At 47.3% G+C, this 19,561-nt stretch overlaps 2 protein-coding genes across 2 annotated transcripts; both read right to left on the bottom strand.

The window, feature by feature from the left end:
* Positions 1-251: 251 nt before the first annotated feature.
* Positions 252-1,115, bottom strand: TEX54 (testis expressed 54). The gene is made up of 2 exons (XM_069066177.1): positions 905-1,115; positions 252-552 (listed from the first exon to the last, which is right to left on the bottom strand). Exons 1-2 carry the CDS (start codon positions 966-968, stop codon positions 302-304), a joined length of 315 nt encoding a protein of 104 aa, XP_068922278.1. The 5' UTR covers positions 969-1,115; the 3' UTR covers positions 252-301.
* Positions 1,116-1,122: 7 nt separating this feature from the next.
* On the bottom strand, positions 1,123-17,932 carry WDR74 (WD repeat domain 74). Its single transcript, XM_069066176.1, is given in 12 exon segments — positions 1,123-1,322; positions 1,945-2,001; positions 2,163-2,308; positions 2,397-2,452; positions 2,556-2,656; positions 11,029-11,130; positions 11,252-11,401; positions 13,668-13,731; positions 14,068-14,189; positions 16,554-16,663; positions 16,747-16,837; positions 16,839-17,932. Coding segments are annotated over 12 exon segments (1,608 nt in total). The 5' UTR covers positions 17,262-17,932; the 3' UTR covers positions 1,123-1,136.
* Positions 17,933-19,561: the final 1,629 nt, after the last annotated feature.

Raw genomic sequence — 19,561 nt, forward strand, 5'->3', positions numbered from 1 at the left:
GCCACGCCTGTCAGGCGGCTTAATCCTGTCCCGCCTCCCTCCTCTAAGGAAACCCACGACGCCACGCCCCCTCGGGTTACATCACCGGCTCCGGAAGAGCCTTAAAGGGCTCGCTGCCCAGATTCGCGGGTCCTCCCATTTCACGTTAGGGACCCTGAGGCCAGTGCCCCGGCCCCAGCCCCGCCCCCCGGGCCCTCTCCCCGGTACGCCGACGGCGAGGCAGGCACCATCTCTGGGGTCCAGGTCACTACTTTTATTCTCTTCTCCGGGGGGAACGGGGCGGGGCGGGGGTCCGCCGGGGTCATCGGTTCTCCTTTTCCTCTAGCTCGGGCACCGTGAACTCCTCCGGCTGCTGCTGCTGCTGCTGCTGCTGCTCCGGGCCGGGGGATTCGGCGGCGCCGGCCTCCGCAGACCTCAAGGTGGGCATAGTCCTCATCGCGCTGGACTGCTTGCGCGCGGAGCCCCGACGGCTGAACAAGGACAGCCTCCGCCAGAGCACCGTGATAGTAAAGCTCTCGTTGGACTTGCGGGACTCGTAGCGGCCGGAGCGTCCTGAGGGGCGGGAAGGGGGCCCGGAGAGCCGTGCTGCGGGGCCCCGGCCCCTCTGCCCTCCTGCACCTCCGCCGGGGGGCCGCGGACCCCAAGATCCCCCCCCCCATGCCTTCCTCTGAGCGAGTGCCCGAGGCCCTTCGCCCGCACACCTAGGTGCAGGTGCACCCAGGGCCTCTACAAGCTGGATTAGGGGGCAGCCCGAGGCCTTCCTGTCCGCGCCCCTCCCTAGGCCACCCCTTTAACCAGGACCACCAGGAGTCTAGTTCAATAAGGCCACCCATCCGGCCCCGGGGCAGCCCCGCAGGCCGGTTACTGTTCTACCAAAGCAACCTCGCTCCCCACCACACCCTACCATCCATTTCTTCCCGGGAGTAGGTATCATCTTTACTCCTGTTCTTGGACCTGGCACAGCCCATGACCCCACCACCCGCCTGGAGGCTGGGCAGCCATCGCTCTGCCCGGTTCCGAGGCTTTTGTGACGTCAAAGCCCCCCCCCTTCCCCCCTCGGCTGGCTGCTGCCTCAGGACCCCGGGCTGGGGCTCTCCCAAGGAGGAGGCAGGGTCACAGAAGGGTGGTTAACGTCTTTATTTACAAAGGGGGGGCAGGGGTGAGGGGCCACCCAAGGCCTGTTGCTTCTTCTTTCCCCCAGCCTGGGTCCCCAGAGGCCTCTGTCTCTTCTTGGCCCCAGCAACCACGGGCTCCAGTGAATCCCACAACTCATCAGTCTCGGTTTCTTCAGAGAGGCCCGGGGCAGGATCTCTGGGCTCATCCTGGTGAGCGAAAGGCAAAGGGTTGGGGTTTGCCCTCTGTGGGAGCGGGGAGATTATGGGAAGGTGCCCCAGACCTGCCACCCTGGCTGCGTGGGAGGCCTGGCCTACGTTAGCCTCTCCTTTTGGGTCTCTATTTCCTCTGGGATGAGCTGATCAGGCAGATCCAGATCTGGTTTCATGACAGCTATGACTCTTAAGATTGTAGCTTGCAGCTGGAAGGGAACTCAGAAGCCTTCTAGTCTAATGCCCTCATTTTACAAACGAGGAAACCAAGGCCAGGGGAAGTTGAGGAGAACAAATGTTAAGCAACTACTACATGCCAGATGCTCACCTTATCCTCACAATAACCTAGGGAGGGACAGAATGTCATTAGCCCTATTTTACAGCTGAGGAAGCTGAGGCAGAGAGAGGCAAAGGGCCGTGTCCAGTCACCAGTCTGGTTCCTGACTGGGCCCAGGGCGGCTGCTCCCTCCACAACCTGATCTGCCTCTCCCCTCAGCACACACCAAAGGTCCTCAACTGAGGTCAGAACCTTCCTGAGCCCTCCAAGGGCCGCCTGGCCCTGCAGCACCACGTTTCCTACTGGCACCCGGTACCCACCAGACAACCATGTGCTTCTCACCTCCCAGTTGTCCCTCCCTGACAAGAGGAGACAGTTCAGCCGTGACTTGAGATAGACCTGGAGGAGAGAGTTAGGGGATGAGACTGAAAATGGGAAGGACTCCCTGATCTCTTCCTCCCCCACCCCATAAGCCAGGGAAGGTATGGATGGGCAGCACAGAACGGGGACTTGGTGGCAGAAGTCCAGGTGAGGAGTGGGATGGGGGGGGGGGGTATCACCTTGTGCTCCAGTCCTCTAGGGGCCTGAAGTCGATGTACCCGCAGAACTCGGTCCAGGCCACAGGAGGCAAGAATGGGCTGAGTGGGATGGCACTGAAGCCCCCGAACACTGCCTGCCAGACCCTTTAAGCAGCACACCAAGCGCCCTGGGGAGAGATCAGGAAAGGCCAAGGAGCTGCTGCAGCCTGGTCTCACCTCAGCCTCAGTCTCCCCCCTGGGCCCCTCCCAACTCACCTTGTCGAAGGTCAATTTCTGCTAGCTGCCCATGGGTGTTCCCCACTACCACAGAGCTGTGGAAAGAAAACAAGAGGGCAGGCAGGGATTGACATGAGCTGATCTTCGAAATCTGCTTCATCCACAGAGCCCACCAATGTCCTCACCCCCATCACTCACTTGCCCCCTGGAGTGAGGGTCACTGCCATCAGGGGATACTCTCCATAGGTGGTTTCCAGCACAGGCCGCCTCTGTGGGGAGGCTGGGTCATACACTCGGACCTGGAAGGAAATTAGGATATTAACACAGTGTGAAGTAGAAAGAGCACTGGACTTGGAAGTAGTGGGAAGGACAAGGCTACAGACCTCAACCCTGAGACACAGCTACCATGTGTCTCTGAGCAAAAGCCTTCGTCTCTGGGTATCTGTAAATGGGGCTGGGAAAAAGTTGTTCCAATCCTATCATCTCCAGGATCCTCTGAGGACCCAGAATCTATATAACCACACATCTGTGACTTCAATGCCAGTTGTCCATCATCAGTCAGAAAGTGGGCAGTGAACCAAACTGTTTTTTTTATTTACAGTTTTCAATATTCCCTTTTATAAGATTTTGAGCCCTTACCCGCCAGAAGGCATGCGATCTGATACAGGCTATGAAGGGGGGGGCGGGGATAGTATGCTTTCACTTGCATTCAGACTCCACAGTTCTTTCTCTGGATGTGGACAGCATTTTCTATCATGAGTCTTTTGGAATTGTCTAAGATCACTGTATTGCAAAGAAGAGATAAATCTACTAAAGTCTATCATCGAACAATGTGGCTGTTAACTGTGCACAGAGTTCTGGTCCTGCTCACTTCCCTCTCGATCAGTTCATGTAAGTCTTTCCAGGTTTTTCTAAAATCCTCTAAAATCTAAAATTCATGTACCACAACTTGTTCTTCCATTCCCCAATTGATAGACATCCCTTCAATTTCCAATCTTGGCTACCACAAAAAAGATTTGCTATAAATACTTTTGTACATGTGGGTCCTTTTCCCATTTTTATGATCTGTTTGGGATACAGACCTAATACAGAAAGTATTGCTGGATCAAAGGGTATGCAGTTTTATAGCCCTTCGGACATAGTTCCAAATTGTTCTCCCAGAATGGCTGGATCAGTTCACAACTGCAACAACAATGCATTAGAGTTCCAGTTTTCCCCCATCTCCAACATTTATCATTTTCCTGTTTCATCATGCTAGCCAATCTGACAGGTGTGATGTTGGTACCTTGGTTGTTTTAATTTGCATTTCTCTAATCAACAGTGATTTAGAGCATTTTTTCACAAGACTACAGATAGGTTTAATTTCTTCATCTGAAAACTACCTGTTCATATCTTTTGACCATTTCTCAGGTGGGGCACAACTTTGTGGCCTGCAAAGTGGCAGCCAGAAAGCTTTGAGTTCTGGGGGAAGAGATGGGGCCAGTCCATGGTGGATCTGATCAAGGAATAAGAAATGGGTTGAGTATCGGGTCTAACCAGCCTAGAGAGGAGGGTCTGAGTCAGAAAACCAGAATGCACTGTTCTCAGGCAGCTAGAGAGAGGCCAGACTGTGGAAGGCCTTCAGTGTCACAAGGGCAAGTTCAGAGTGAGAACAGAGAAGAACATGTGTTCTCATGAACAAAGCACCCCCAGCTCAATCATGAACCAGAAGGCAGAAAGCAGAGGGCCCACGTGTCTTCAGGGTCGGTAAAAGCTGGAGCTGGCTTCAGGTAGAGGATCACCAACCCACCTGGTTCATTCTCAAGAGGCAGTGGCCCCAGAGACAAGGAAACACTGATCTGCTTAGTGAAAGGGCCTAGTACAAAACCTCAGGCTTTGCCTTTTTTGTGTGTGTCATGAACTCCACGTAGGCTATACTGGACCAGAAAGATCATACACTCTGACCAGGCTGGGTTTATATTGACAATGTAGTTCAGTGCAGTGGTTCAACATATGAAAGACTATTAATAGAATAAGCCATGTTCATAATATAACAAACTGTATTATAATGTGGTAATCATCAAAACAATCTAGTATTGGCCAAGAAAGAGAGTGATGGATGACTGGAACAGATTAGGTATAAAAGGCAAAATTATGGTAAATTACCATAACAGTTTGATAAACCCCAAAACCTAAACTTTTGGGATTAAAAACTCATTCTTTGACAAAAATTGCTGGGAAAACAGGCAAAAACTAGGTATAGACCAACATCTCACATCACATACCAAGATAAAGTCAAAATGGGTACATAGTTTAAGCCATAAAGGGTGATGATACAAGCAAATTAGGGAGGCTTGGAATAATGTAGCTGTGAGACCTGTGCATAATGGAAGAGTTTATGACCAAATGAGGTAAGAGGGCATTACAGGATATCAAATGGATAATTTCTATTACGTTCAATTAAAAAGCTTTTACATAAACAAAACCAGGATTAGAAAGCAGAACACTGAGGAAAAATGTTTATAGCAAGTTTCTCTGAAGAGGGCCTCATTTCTCAAATATACAGAGGACTGAGTCAAATTTTAAGAACACGTCATTCTCTGATAAATGGTCAAAATACATGAACAGGTAGTTTTCAGATGAAGAAATCAAAGCTCTCTATAGTCATAAAAAAAACCGCTCTAATCAGTATTGATTTAAAGAAATGCAAATTAAAACAACTCTGAGGTACCAAAACTCACCTACCAGACGGGGTATGACAGAAAAGGAAAATGATAAATGTTGGAAAGGACATGAGAAAACTGGGATACTAATGCACTGCTGGTGAACTGATAGAACCATTCTGGAGAGCAATCTGGAACTATGCCAAAGGACAAATTTGTGTATACCCTTTGACCCAGTAATCCCACTAGTAGATCTGTACCCCAAAGGATTTTTTTTTTACAAAAGTATGGCACCTGTATGTACAAAAGTATTGATAACAGCTCTTTCTGTGGTGGCAAAGAATCAGACACTGGGGGTGACCATCAATTGGAATGGCTGAACAAGCTGGAGTATATGATTGTGAGGGATTACTATTTTGCTATAAAAAATGATGAGTAGGATTCTCTCAGAAAGACTTAGAGGAGATGCTGCCAAGTGAGATTCGAAGAACCAGGAGATCAGTGCACTCAGTCACAGCGATCCCATACAGTGATCCCGTGAGAATGACTTCGCTCTCCTCAGCAACACAATGATCCAGGACAATTCCAAAGAAGTCACGATGAGAAACGCTCCCCACCTCCAGAGAAGAGCCGATGGAGTCTGGACGCGGACTGAAGCGGGCTCTTTAAGAAAACTCTTATTTTTGGAGGGGGGATGCTGTTTGTGTTTTCTTTTACAACATGACTAACAGGGAAATAGGCTGTGAAGGTTGTGTGTGTAACCTGTGTGAAATGGCTTGCCATCCTAGGGAAGGGCTAGAGGAAAGAGGGAGAAAATTTGGAACTCAAAATTTTTAAAAATAAATGTTAAAAATAGTTTTCACATGTAACTGAAAAAAAAAAAAGATAAAAATACAGCAACAAATACCATATGATTATATCCACAGATGCCCTAAATCCAATACTCATGTAAAAGACTGTAAAAACTATAGAAATAAATGGACTTTCCTAACATAATAAATAGTATTTAAATTTAAGAGCAAATATATGTAATGTAGAAAAGTCAGGGGCCTTTCCAGAAGATCAGGGGTAAAGCAAGGATTTGTTATCGTTTAACTCATTAGTCCTGTCCAACTCTTCCTGACCCCATTGGGGGTTTTCTTGGCAGAGATACTGGAGTGTTTTACCATTTCCTTCTCCACCTCATTTTACAGATGAAGAAACTGAGACAAATAGGGTTAAGTTACTTTACCTAGCTAGCAAATGCCTGAGGCCAAATTTGAACTCAGGTCCTCTTTGACTCCAGGCCTGGCACTCTATTCACCTAACTCCTAAGGCAAGGATGCCTGTTCTTAATGATACTATTTAACATCATAGTAGCAATGCTTGCTGTCGCAATAACACCTCCCCCAAAATATTAAAGTTAATGCAGAAGAACAAAAAGTCAAAAATTTCAAGGATAATTTTTGAAACAAGGAAAGGAAGGTGGTCCATCAGTATCAGATCTCAGCCACATGACAAAGCAGTAATCACTAAAATGATTTGGTACTGGTTTAAAAAAAGGGGTAAGTCAAACACATGAGATAAACAAATGCAACAGCACAGTGCTTGATAAACCCTGAGACACCAGTTAATGGGGGAAAAGACTCAATATGTGACAGAAACTGCTGGGAAAACTTCACAGCAGAAATTAGGGTTAGTAAGCCCCTCAAGAGGATAAATTCCAAATAGGTCCATGGTCTTGCTATTTAAAAAATCAGATAAAAAAAAAAAACACACAAACAAATTAGGAGAAAGGAAGAAAGACCTTTCAGATGTACAAATAGATTTCATAACCAAGAAGAGATCACACAAAATGACAATTTTAACAGAAGTTAATGTAACATTTAGAAGAGAAACAGGTAACCAAGTAAAAATCCTTCTAGATAGGAACAGGCATTTTTTCTAAGCAAGAAATCCAAGTTGTGAACAATCATACCTTTGAAAAGTCTGAAATCTTCAGTGGAATAGAGGACTTTCAAGCATTTTCGATGAAAAGACGAGAGTTGAATAGAAAATTTGACATTCAGATACAAAGCAATGGAAGCACGAGAAGGTAAACAGGGAAAAGAAATCATAAGGAACTTAATAAAGTTGAACTATTTATATTCCTACATGGAAAAACAATAATTTTAACTGATGAAACTTTTCTCAATATGAAAATAGTTGAAGGGAATAGAAATATATATGTCTATATCAGAGGATATACCGGCGTACGATTACATATGTGAATGTATGTATATATATGTTTACATGTATACATAGAGGGCACAGGACCAATTTAATAGGAAGGGATGATACTTAAAAGGTGAAATTAAGAGGTGAGAGAGGAATATAATGAGAGGAGATGGGGAAAGACATAATAAGGTAAACTATCATACAGAAGAAGCAAGGGAAAATGGTTACAATGAAGGGGAAGAATAGGAAGGCAAAAGGGAATGGGTCAACCTTATTCTCACTGAATTTGGCTTGGGAAGGAATGACATACACACTAAATAGGGTATCTCACCCTACAGGAGAGTAGGGGGGAAGGGGATGAGAGGGGGGGGTGATGGAAGGGAGGGCAGGCTGGGGGGGAGGGAAGTTGGAAGCACCCACTTGTGAAAAGAGACGGGATCAAAGTAGAGAATAGAACAAGTGGATGGTCGGATAGGAGGGAGGGAAATATAGTCAGTCTTTTACAATATATGTACTATGTTATTGTTTTTCATTAGCCACACATGTGCAACCTATACTGAACTACTTATCTTCCCAGTAAGGGTGGGTGACAAGGGAGGAAGGGAATGAGTCTGGAATTCAAAGTTTTAAAATCAAATGTTTAAAAAAATATATATATATATATATATATTATTATTATTATTATTATTATTAATACTATTTTACATGTAATTGGGTAATAAGATATACAGGCACTGGGGCATAGAGATCCACCGTGCCCCACTGGAAAAGTTGAAGGGGGTATGGGAGAAGATATGGGAGAGAGCAGATCGGAGGAGGGGATATCCTGTGGGACTGCTATTTTGGGGTGGTGGGTAGGGGAAAAACAGGGAGAAAATTTGTAACTCAAAATCTGGTGTAAACAAATGATGTAAATCAGAAGTTAATAAAGCATTTGAAAAATGAAAAGTCTGAAATCACTAGTAACTGGAGAAATGTAAATTAAAGCAACTCTGAAGTTCTACCTCAAACCTATCAGAGCGACAAAGATGAAAAAAGGTGACATGTTTGAGGGGCCATGGGAAAACAGGCATGTGTTCATTATTAGTGGAACTGTGAAATGATCTATCTATTGGGGAAAGCAAACTGTGTATACTCTTCAAACTAGCTATACCACTACTAGTCCTATATCCCAAAGAAGTTAAAGAGAAAGGAAAAGGTTTTATATGTACAAAAAATATTTACAGAAACTCTTCATGGCAGCTAAGAATTGGAAAATAGAGGGAAATAGTTAAAGAAACTGACTCCAAAAAGTCATAAAAGATACCATGTATGAAATGATAATAACAGACCAGTTTTGGAGGAAACTGGGAAGGCCTTTACAAACTGAGCAGAACTAGAAAAATCCAAAAGAACATTACCGGTAAAAACAACTGAAAGATTTTAGAATTCTAATCAATGTAATAATGAACTACTACTCCAAAAGAATGAAGATGAAACACACCACTCACCTGAGGTAAGTTGAATTTAAAATGCAGAGAAATGGTTGGAGGCAGCACAGTGGATACAGCACTGGGCTGGGAGGCAAGAAGACCTGAGTTTAAATCCAGTCATAGATATGTACTGCCTGTGTGACCCTGAGCAAGTCATCTAACTCCTGCCTCACTTTCCTCATCTTTATTTTTTTGGGGGAAGAGGGAAGGCAAGGAAATTGGGGTTAAGTGACGTGCCCAAGGTCATACAGCTAGTGTGTCAAGTGTCTGAGGTCGGATTTGAATTTAGGTCCTCCTGACTCCAGAGTCAGTGCTCTATTCACTGGGCCACCTAGCTGCCCCACTTTGCTCATCTTTAAAATGGGGATAATAAAATACCCACCTCCCCAGGGCTGCGAGGATCAAACATCTGTACAGCATTTTGACAACATTAAAGCACTATCCAAATGCTAGCTAGCAGGATTTTGGGCCATGCCTGCCCAGCCCAATTTCCATTTGTTTTGTCCTAGCATTTGTACCTGGAGAAGGAGAGTAATAGGGGAACAACTTAATTTCAAAAAATACTTATTTAAAAAAAAGAAATAGACCAGAAGCCATTCCCGATAGATAAGTACTTCAAAGAAGGTGACAAGGCTCACAAAAAAATTGCCAGCCATTCACAACCATAGCAAAGAATGCTCCAAGTTAATGAGGAAGGAGAAATGCAGACCAAACCCCTCGAAGTTTAACTTCCCAGGCTGCACACTGACGAAGACGACAAAAAGGAATAGTCGGAGCCGGAAGAAAGCTGGTTCCCTGGGCGTAGAGAAGAACACTACATCCTCCTGGACCCAGAGACTGCTCCACCCAAGGTGGTCACTGACAAAAACAAAGGCTCCTCATCCAAGTCGATGACTACTGACAGTGGAATGGCCCAACACACTCCAGCCCATGAATGGAGTGAAATGAGCATGTGATGGATGCACAGAAGCATAGCAAGACTTCTATGGGCTGATGCAGAGTCAGGCCCACAGCCAGGAACCACAAAACAGGACACTGGAGAATTATAAAAAAACCAAGCTTGGCTCCAAAGAAGAAATAACGGAAGACACTTTCCCATCCCAACTCCAGTACCAAGTGAGAGTTTAGGGTTTCAAATACTACACAGATCATCTGGGTTCAGGGATCAGCTCAGGCTTTGTTGGCTATTCTTTGTTATAAGGGCCAGGGTGCAATACAGGTGACGTAAAACCAAGAGTTATAAACAATAAAGACCTGCTTCAGTGTAAGGGGCTTAGCAGCTTCTTTATGCAAACTCACATTCAAGCAGATGAAGGAATTCAGGGTTTAAGAGAAGCCAGGGAATCTTGATGAAGAAAGCCATGTCATACAATGACTCTGATGTCAAGGACCAGAGTTCAAATCCTTCCTCTCACACTAGATGTGTGGGCATGGGCAAGCCCCTTAACACTGCGGAGGAAGTGGGACAAGAAAGGCTGAAAGGTTCCTCCCACTGTAGGTTTTATCTCCATGCTGACCTTGTCCTTCAGTCTCTCAAAAACTACCTAGTGTGAATTTCTAACTGGACAGGCAAAGATATTTCCAACTTGAAGTGTTCAAAACAACACGTTATCCTTTATTTAAATTACTCTCTCCTCTTCCAAAATCCCCTATTTTCCCCAAAGGCATTGCCTTAAAAAAACCCTTACCCTAATGCCAGTGCTTGACATTGAGCATTAGTAACCAGTAATAATAATCAGTAACAACCCTAACCCTAATGCTCACAACTCCAGGTTTGCCCTGGACTCCACACTCCTCCCCCCACACATCTCCCAACACTGCCCTTTCTATGTTCCCGCCATGTCTCCCATCTGACCCCTTCTCTCACCTGCACCATCACCCTAAGAGGAATCCTCATGGGCCTTCTGTCTCTCCCTAGTCATTCCTCCCTTAGCCACCAAAATACTTCTGCCCAAGCAGGGGCCTCACCCAGGACTCCCTATAGCCTCAAGAATCACACTGAAGCCTCTGTTTGCCTTTTAAACCTAGCCCCTACTAACCAGGCCTCTCCAAAGTGGTGCCCAACTCTCCACCTCCAATCTCAGTGTACTGGCATGGCCATTCTCCAAGTCTGGAATCAACCAACAGGAAGTCTCTGATTCTCCCAACTGGTGTCTTCCCTCCCTAACTGGTACATTTTTGGTACTTGTATCCCCGATTTAGCACAGTGCCTGGCAAACAGTAGGAGTTTAATAAATGCGTGTTGCTTGATTGAGAGATGAAGAGCTAGACTGCTAGGTGAGCAGCAGTGAGGGCCAGCAGAAGTGCTGGAGAATATAAGAGACCATCTGGGCTAGCTCTTGCATCAAGGCAATGTCTTACCTGGTGATGTCCAGTGCATGTGACAATCTTCTGTGACCCTGGCAGGAACTGGATGTCCTGGTCCCAGATGGGAACCCGGAGATTCAGCCAGTCATTGCGGACCTAGGAAGCAGACACAGGGTCTGTGTTGTCCACTGGGTTGGCCAGCAGTGACCCTCCCTCCAGATACTTCTATGAGCCCCCCCCCCCGCCCCGAGCATCCTGCCCAGACTCCATCACTCACATTCTTGGCTTTGAATATGGGTTCCTGGGATGCTGTCTGCAGGTCCCAGACTTTCAGTGAATTTTCCTTTCCACCTGTGGCCACTATGTGGGGTTGATCAGGGTCTTGGCGCATCCTGCACACACCTGGACCCACACTGAGCTCTGTGATCTGTGACAGAAAGGAAAGCAGAGGAAGGCAAGAGATAACTCCTCCTGGTATCATGGCTCCCCAAAGGGAGCCCAGAGCTCACAGAACACAGGGCAGGATAACTGCATACTCCCCAATGCAGAGGCCCCATCTTCAATGACTGCAAACTTCCTAATACAAAAGGGCAGTTGGTGGGAGAAGGCTGTAGTTTCATTCAAGTTTGGGTTGAGAATCCAAGGACCTGGGTCCTAAACTGCCACTAAATGTCACCGTGATGAGGGAAAGTCTTGTCCTCTCTCTGGGTTCCTTTCCTGCTCTACAGAATGAGCAAGCTGGATTGAGGTCTGTTCCACCTTCAAATACTGTGGGGTGTGGGGTGGCTAGGTGGCACAGTGAGTAGAGCGCCAGCCCTGGAGCCAGGAAGACCTGAGTTTGGATCCAGCCTCAGACACCACACACAGACACAGACACAGACACACACACAGACACACACACACACACACACACACACACACACACACACACACACACCCCTAGCCATGTGACCTTGGGCAAGTTACTTAACCCCAACTGCCCTCCAAAAAACAAAAAAAATTTAAAAAAAAATACTGTGGGGTCCAGTCTTACTCCCACCTCCAAAGCCAGCCAAAAGTCTTCTCTCCTGCTGCTAGCCCTCCCCACAAACTCTCAAAGATTGTGGGAAAAAAACTTCACATGGATTAGACCAGCCCTTCGGGAAAAGAATTTGGAACTCTTTTCCCTAAGTCATAGAACACTGCACACACGGAACGGCTAGGTGGCACAGTGAATAGAGCACCGGCCCTGGAGTCAGGAGGACCCAAGTTCAAATCTGGCCTCAGACACTTAACACTTACTAGCCATGGGACCTTAGGCAAGTCACTTAACCCCAACTGCCCTGCATTCCCCACTCCAAAAAGAAAGGAAACAAAAATCCTTCTGGAGCAGCTAGGTGTCGCAGTGAATAGAGCACCGGGTCTGGAGTCAGGAGGACCTGAGTTCAAATCCAGCCTCAGACACTTAATACAAAAACTAGGCACGTGACCTTGGGCAAGTCACTTAACCCCAATTGTCCTACCTTCCCCCCTCCAAAAAGAAAAAAGAAAAAAAAAGAACTTTGCACACACTCAGAAACAAAGAGATCAAAGAAAGAGGAAAAGAACCCATGTCAAAAACATTGACAGCAGCTCTTTTTGTGGTGACAAAGAATTGGAAACTAAGGAGATGTCCATCAACTGGGGAATGAAATGGCTTAATAAATTACACTATATGGATATAATGGAATACTACTGTGCCTTTACACATGATGAAATGGACAGTTTTAGAGAAGCCTGGGAAGACTTCTGAGAATGGGAGATGGAATGAAATAAGGAGAGTCAGAAGAACGATTTAAATAATCATAAACTGTACTACACAGAAAAAATAACTTTGCAAGGCTTAAAAAACTGATTGATACAATGACTGACAAACCACAAAATCCCTGAGGACCTATGAAATCAGCTGTTCATCTCCTGACCAAGAGGGGATGGACTCAAGATGCAAAAAAGTATTTTTGTGCAATCTATTTTTGCTTATTTGTGACAAGGATTCTTAATGCCCCCTTCCTCCTAATTGGGGAAAGGGGAGATTTTTGTTAAATGGAAAAAATTAAATTCTATTTTAAAAAGAGAAACAAGTTCACTGCAACGAGGCTGATGGAGAGCACCTGTTAGACCATTTCGGGAAAGAAACATGGCTTTATCTCAAGTTAGGCATAAAAGGATCTATCTTTGCAGAAACATTCATAGCAGCAGCATCCATGACAGTAAAAACTGGAGATGATCCACATGTCCAACAAGTGGGGAATGACTGGACAAACTGTTGTTTATGATTACTGCATTTAAGAAGTGAACTGTGAAGAACACAAAGAAATAGAGAAAGACAAATGAGGTGGCAGAGACTTAATTAAAAAAACAAATGCACATGAAATGGCGATGATGATAATGTCCATGATGAGAAAAAACAACAGAACCCTGAAAATGTACTGAAGAAAAGCATGTGCAGAAGGGGAAACAGAGCCCCCTAAATGACTGCGCTGCTACTCTTTGAAGTTAATCAAATTTCACAATTTAAAATCATTTACAAATTCCACAAATAACGGCGATTCTGAGCTTCATGTGTCCTTTATTTCTGTTTGAACATCTGGACATTTGCTTCTAACAAACAGAACACGAGCCCAGCAACCACCACCAAGACCACTTTCCTAGATAAAGGAAGAGAAAAGCCTTACGTGTTCAGAACAGTCCTGGGGCCAGACTCGGAGAGTTCCAGACTCCACACAAGTGATGAGGCAGCTGCAGACAGAGGGGAGTGGAGGAGAGTGAGGGTAGAAACAGGTGACAGATGAAGTGCAGCCCTCAGAGGAAGGAGTTCTGCTGTGCCTCATCCCACCGTGCAAGCTCACCTTTTTCCTGGCCCAGTTCTAAGAAGGGCTCCCAGGGCATACCCCCATAGCCATATGTGGTCAGGAGCTAATCAGAGTACCTGGAGTGCCAGGCAAGGGAGCCCAGGGCCAGATCTGCTGGCGGGTTATTGAACTCAAAGCTGGCAGGAGAAGAAGAGATTGCCCAGACTAGAGCCAGGATTGGGGAAGAAGAGGGGAAAAAAGGGTAGTAGTTTGGGACCCTTACCCATCATGCTTTGCAAGTCCCCGAAAAGTCCCTTCTCCTCCTGGACAGCAACGACTCTTCAAGAACTTGCCCTCCTCTGTGCTAAAGGATTTCACAGTCCCGTTGGCACAGCCGATTAGAATCTGGGGGGGGGCGGGAAGACTTGGATTGGATTCAATTCAATTCACCTGGACAGACATTTCCCCAGGTTTCCTTCTGGGGCTCTGAATCTTGGGACTTCCTATTTAAGCACCTACTGTATGCAGAATTGCTGTGCATAAAGTCATGCTGAGAGAGACAGAGTTCCTGACTTCACAAACACCCATGACCAGTGCACATAAACAACTTGAACGTATAATGTGAATACCGGGCCTGATTTTGTGAATGGGGGCACAACACAGGTCAGGGCTTCCCTCCACAATGGAAGAGCAGCTCAAAATGCTGCTGGAAACACACACACTTATCACCTTGAGGACTGACCACCTGGCTGTCCTGACTCCCCAACCACACTGTCCTAGACAACCTCGAACCATAACTACTTTATGTAAAGTACTTTTCGACCTTTAAAGCATTCTGTAAATGCCAGCTCCAACTCCCAATGTAGTGATTATGCTGTAAAACTCTAATCATTATCATTATTGTATTTATTATTTGTATTTATGTTCCCGGCACCCAGCACAGGGTCTGGGATATAGTAAGTAATCAATAAGTACTTGTGGTTGATTGCTTCTGTGAAATTTAACAAAAAGGTAAACTAAGGTACATTCCTCCAAGCAAGAGTGTGGTTCATTAGTATGGGGGCTACCAGACAAGAAAACAGGTCAATAGCCTGCTTCAGTCTCAAGTCAAAGATACAAAATTGAAGCTGGCTCTCACTTTTATAAGCACAGAACACAGGAAAGAACAAACATCCTAGCTGTCCAGGACTACAGGGGGTAAGGAATCACAACTGGCTACATTAAAGGGGCACACAAGGGGTGAAGCCCATCTTTCTCAGTCTCTGAGAGGCTTTTGTGAATATACGGGCCCCAGTCGCATCCTGAGGTCACTGATACAGACCCAGGCATGTATACTCACTGGCACCTGGGGATTGGATAAAACCACCTTTTTAATGAACAAATACAGGGTTAAAGATGGGACAAGGTCAGCTAGACTGCTTCTCAAAGACAACATTCAAACCTTGTAGCGAATGTGATATAAGTTTTTCCTTAACTGACAGAGGTTATGGAAAAGCTTAAGAGTCCAAATGCAGACAGGGAGGCTGAACTTTTGAACTCATGAGCTTCTATACTCAGAGAAAAAGAGGCTTAGGTAATTTATAACAGAGAACAAAGAATGTCTTTACAGAATAAAATCACTTATATGGAACATCAAAATCAATGTGAATTTTCCCACTCAGTCTGTACAGGGGATGGTGGGCAGGCCTTTCCATCCTGGCAGGATTAGCTTTCTCCCAGAGGCCAGAGTGGGCTTCAAAGCACCAGGCATCACAGCACCACCCAGTAAGAGCATCCCAGAGGAGGAGAATCGAGAGAAAGGCCGAGGGAGGCCTGGGGTCATGAGGACGTCATCTTGTCCCCTTCTCTTAACCTAGCACCCCATCCTAGCTCTCACCACCATTTCCCACCAGACGTAAATAGGCCATCCTTCCCACAACCATCAAAACAATCTTCCTGACAGATTTAGAACCGAAAAGTATTTTATTTTAAAAGATCAGCTAGTCCAACCTCTCAATTTACAGAAGGGGAAGCTGAGGCTCAAAGTGGGGGGAGAGGCTGACCTCAAGTCTGTGAAGGTTCCTGGAGGTCAGGTCCTCTCTCTCAGTCCTGTGCTTTTCCATTTAATGGTACCCCACAGCCTTGTCCTCATCAACCTCAAGGACCAGCTCGGGCCAAACCCGGACTACCACGGGCTCCTACTCCTTGGAGGCTGGGTGCCCCTTAGCCGACTTCAGCCCTGCATGTGCCCGAGACCTGGACTTAAAGGTCTCTCCCAGACAGTGGAGAAGGTGCTCATTAACCACATCAGGCCTCAGTTTCCCCATCTGTAAAGTGCGGGTGGGAGGGGGTGACCTGGAGGATCTCTGAGGTTCTTTTAGCTCGGGTCCCCCTCAAAGGGTCCCCTCACTCAGTCCCCCCTAATTTTCTCAAATTAAAACGGGGATAACACGCACAATACTGACGTCACTTTACAAAATCTCACGTGTTACTGTTACCAGGTATCCTCACCACCTCCCGTCCGCCCAGGCAAAGGAGGGGCGGGAAGCCCCAGCCCGGCCTCAACCTCCCCGGAGGGAATTTCTTCCCCGGTGGAACCCCACAACAGCCAGACCGGGGCGGCCAGGGGCGCCCCTCTTCGGGCAGCTGGCTTCCTCCGTTGGCCTCCAGGGTCGTGCCGCGTCCGGAGCCCGGGGTGGGGGCGGGGGTCATGGCCCTGGCGGCCGGAGTGAAGGCGGTGGCGCCCCGCCCCTTCCCCTGTCCCCGCCCCCCCCAGGCTCCAGTCCTCACCTGGCTCTCGGCCGCGTCCGCCCAGCACAGCGCGCTCACTTCCTCCTCGCGCCGCGGCCTGCCCGCCGCCTCCGTGAAGTTCACCGCCTGCTTCCGGACAAGGTTCACGCCTGCGGCGGGAGAGCGCAGACGTGAGCGCCGCGCCCCGAGCCGGCTCCCGCCTCCCTGGAACCCCAGGCCCGGCCCCGCTCACCCTTCAAGATCCCGGTCTCGGAGCCGACCCACACGTGATTCCAGCGCGCCGACGCCGCCATGACACTTCCGCCCTGCGACTTCCGGGGCGGGGCGAGGGGGGGGAAGGAGAGGGCTGCCCTCCCGGCCACGGCTTCCGGTTCCGCCGCCCAGGAAGGCCGGGTGCTTTCGCAAAACCATCCGGGTAGGAAGCGGCGGTCCTCGTAAGGAACGTTCCGGAAGCCGGACCTTACGGGTCACCTCGGGCTGGAGCGAGCTCAGAGTCCGGCCGCGCACGAGGGCGTAGATGCCCCAGGCTGGGCAGGAATCGGTTCTCCCTGGGCCGTCGAGCCGAGAGGAAGACGCGCTTCTCAGTCCAGCCAGGGCTCCCGTCGTCTGCTCTGTCTCGGACCCAAGCGCTCCAATGCCTCGATAGGAAAAGGTGCAGAAAATCTCGGTGTCATGTGTACGTGGGGCTCCTTGGGGAAAGAAACCTCCGAGAGCTTGGGCCCTCCCCCACTGCATCTGTGTGTGCATAGCGCCGGAGGGCTGGAAGCCATGCTCGGTCTCCCCGGGCCGGGCCGGGCCGGGCCGGGCCAGGGCGCGGACATGCCCGCGTTTAAATTGCCTTCAGAGCATTCAGAAGGTGGCTGGGCCAGGGGCCAGGTGCCAAGCCCTGGGACTCCGCTGTGGAGAGCTCCAGGCTGATGGGCTGGCCACGGGTCCCATTGCTTTAAAGAGAACTCCCATGAGGCAAGTGCCTCGGTGGAGGGCAGAAGAAGAAGCCGCAGGAAGACGCTCGATTGTGAACCTTGGGAGACGTTGGCAGAGGAGTGCCCCCATCAGAAAAGGGCTGTGCTCTGGGAGTGAAGTGGCATTGCAGATTTAGAGGCATCTGCACTCCAGGGGTTCATGTGGACCGTTTGTGCCCAACCTGGCATAGCGCCTTCTGAGCCAGCATTAGTTTAATCAAGCAAAAGTCAGACACAAGTAGGCAAAAGATCTCTCCCTCATTTAACAAATAAAATTAAGGACACAGCTATTGAGGCAGTGGCATATACTTGACCCTGGTTGGGTTTGCTGACTAGCAGCTATTTAAAATAATACTCAGCACATATGCAAATTCCTCTCCACTCCCTTGAGGCCAAAAAGACTGTCATAGTCTCATGCCAGCCACAGCACCAAAGACACCATTATTTACTCTCCACTCAATCCATATTTTAGCTGACAATCTCATTGCCAAGACAAGATGTTAAGTGCTGCCAGGATCTTGTGTTCAACTCCTCCTTCCCCTAGAACCATTTAATAAATGGCCAGGTCTTCTGGGTGAAAGTCATATTTGGCTCTGTTCCCCATGGATGACTAAGAACAGTGGGAAAGTTGACTCATCAGCTGTCAGAAACCCAAACCCATGAGCCACCTGACTGACGGTAGCAGTGGGAGCACATTCATTCCTCTCATTTTGTAGGAGAGATACAGGGGATCAGTACTGGTTTCTTAGGGAAGGAGTAGACATCTCGGGGCCTTTTAAAATTGTTCTGTCCAAGAGTTTAAGGAGACTTTAGGACCACACTGATCTTAGGGTGGGAGGACATGGGGGGGGGGGGAAGGAAGGGGAGAAAGGATTCAGTTTTCTATCAAGAAGCCAATCTACACATGTCTAGGAGGTCTAAGTCTGGAGTCATTAGTTATTGAATCCTTGGTAGAGTTTGCCTTGTGGAACCCCATGAGGATTCCAAGGGAAGAAGAGGTGTTTTCCTCAGACACTCATTACTGAGACCACCTGATTCAGTTTTTGGAATTGAATAAGGAGTAGCCTCTTCTTCCAGTCATTAATCAACCATGACTCCCCCCATTTGGTCTTCAAATGTAATCCTGCCCCACAGGGCAGTTTCCTTTATATTGTCGAGCATTTTGGTGGAGGACCCTAAGGTGTCAAGCCCTAAGGCCAGGTTGTCTCTGTAGGCTGGGATGTTCATTTTCCTAACATACAATTGCTGCCCTTGGCAGGGTGCTTATTATCAGTTTATATATACATGAAATGTTTAAAAATATGGGGCTAAACTGGGTAGCCCTGCCTCAGTCTCACATGAATGTTAATCCCCGGTATGGCTAGAGTCCTGGGCCTGGAGTCAGGAAGACCTGAGTTTATATATAGCCTCAGACACTGGCTGTGTAACCCTAGGCAACTCAGTTTCTCCATCTGTAAAATGAGAACAATAATGGTACCTACTTCCCGGGGGTGATCATGAGTTTCAAATGAGATCACATTTGTAAAGTTCCAGTAACTTCCTAAGTGTTAACTATTAATGATTATTGATGTAAGGCCATCTCTAGTGTGTATAGAAGTCTTGTTTTCCCAATAGAGTCTTTCTGTGGGGGTAACTGCTTCCTTGTGCAGACACTACACACATTTTCCTTTTATTTTTGGTTTCATCCAAGATGGATCACAATTAAGAAATCATGTTCAATGCCCAAAGCCCTTTTGATTCCTACTGATGCCTCCACTTGTCATACCCCAATCAAACAACTTTTAGATAGGACAGAGGCATAAAATCTTACCCTTGGTGTTACCCAGGAATAGAGGTCCCTGGGTGAAGGGCAGTTTCCCATTACCTTTTTTTAAAATAAATTAAAATAGCTGTGGTTAACTACTGTTTCTTTGGGAGGTCGCTGTATTTGTGTGATGTATTAAAATCAGTGGTTACGTTATGTCCCTACAGATAGATTTTCCAAATGAAGCATTTCCTCACCATTAGTTCTAGGACTGTTTTATTCCAGCATTTCAACCAATCCCATACATGGATAGGAGTAACTGCATTGCATGTTAGAATGGG

This window comes from Petaurus breviceps, unplaced genomic scaffold (genome assembly GCF_028583685.1).
Source record: "Petaurus breviceps papuanus isolate PSGF00001 unplaced genomic scaffold, PetGlider_PUasm1.0 90721, whole genome shotgun sequence".
Taxonomy (NCBI): Eukaryota; Metazoa; Chordata; class Mammalia; order Diprotodontia; family Petauridae; genus Petaurus; species Petaurus breviceps.

Coding starts and splice junctions, on each gene's coding strand:
- TEX54 (XM_069066177.1), bottom strand. CDS start 968: ATGGGCTGTGCCAGGTCCAAGAACAGGAGTAAAGATGATACCTACTCC. Junction 553..904: donor CTCCCGGGAAGAAATGGATG/GTAGGGTGTGGT, acceptor CCCGCCCCTCAG/GACGCTCCGGCCGCTACGAG.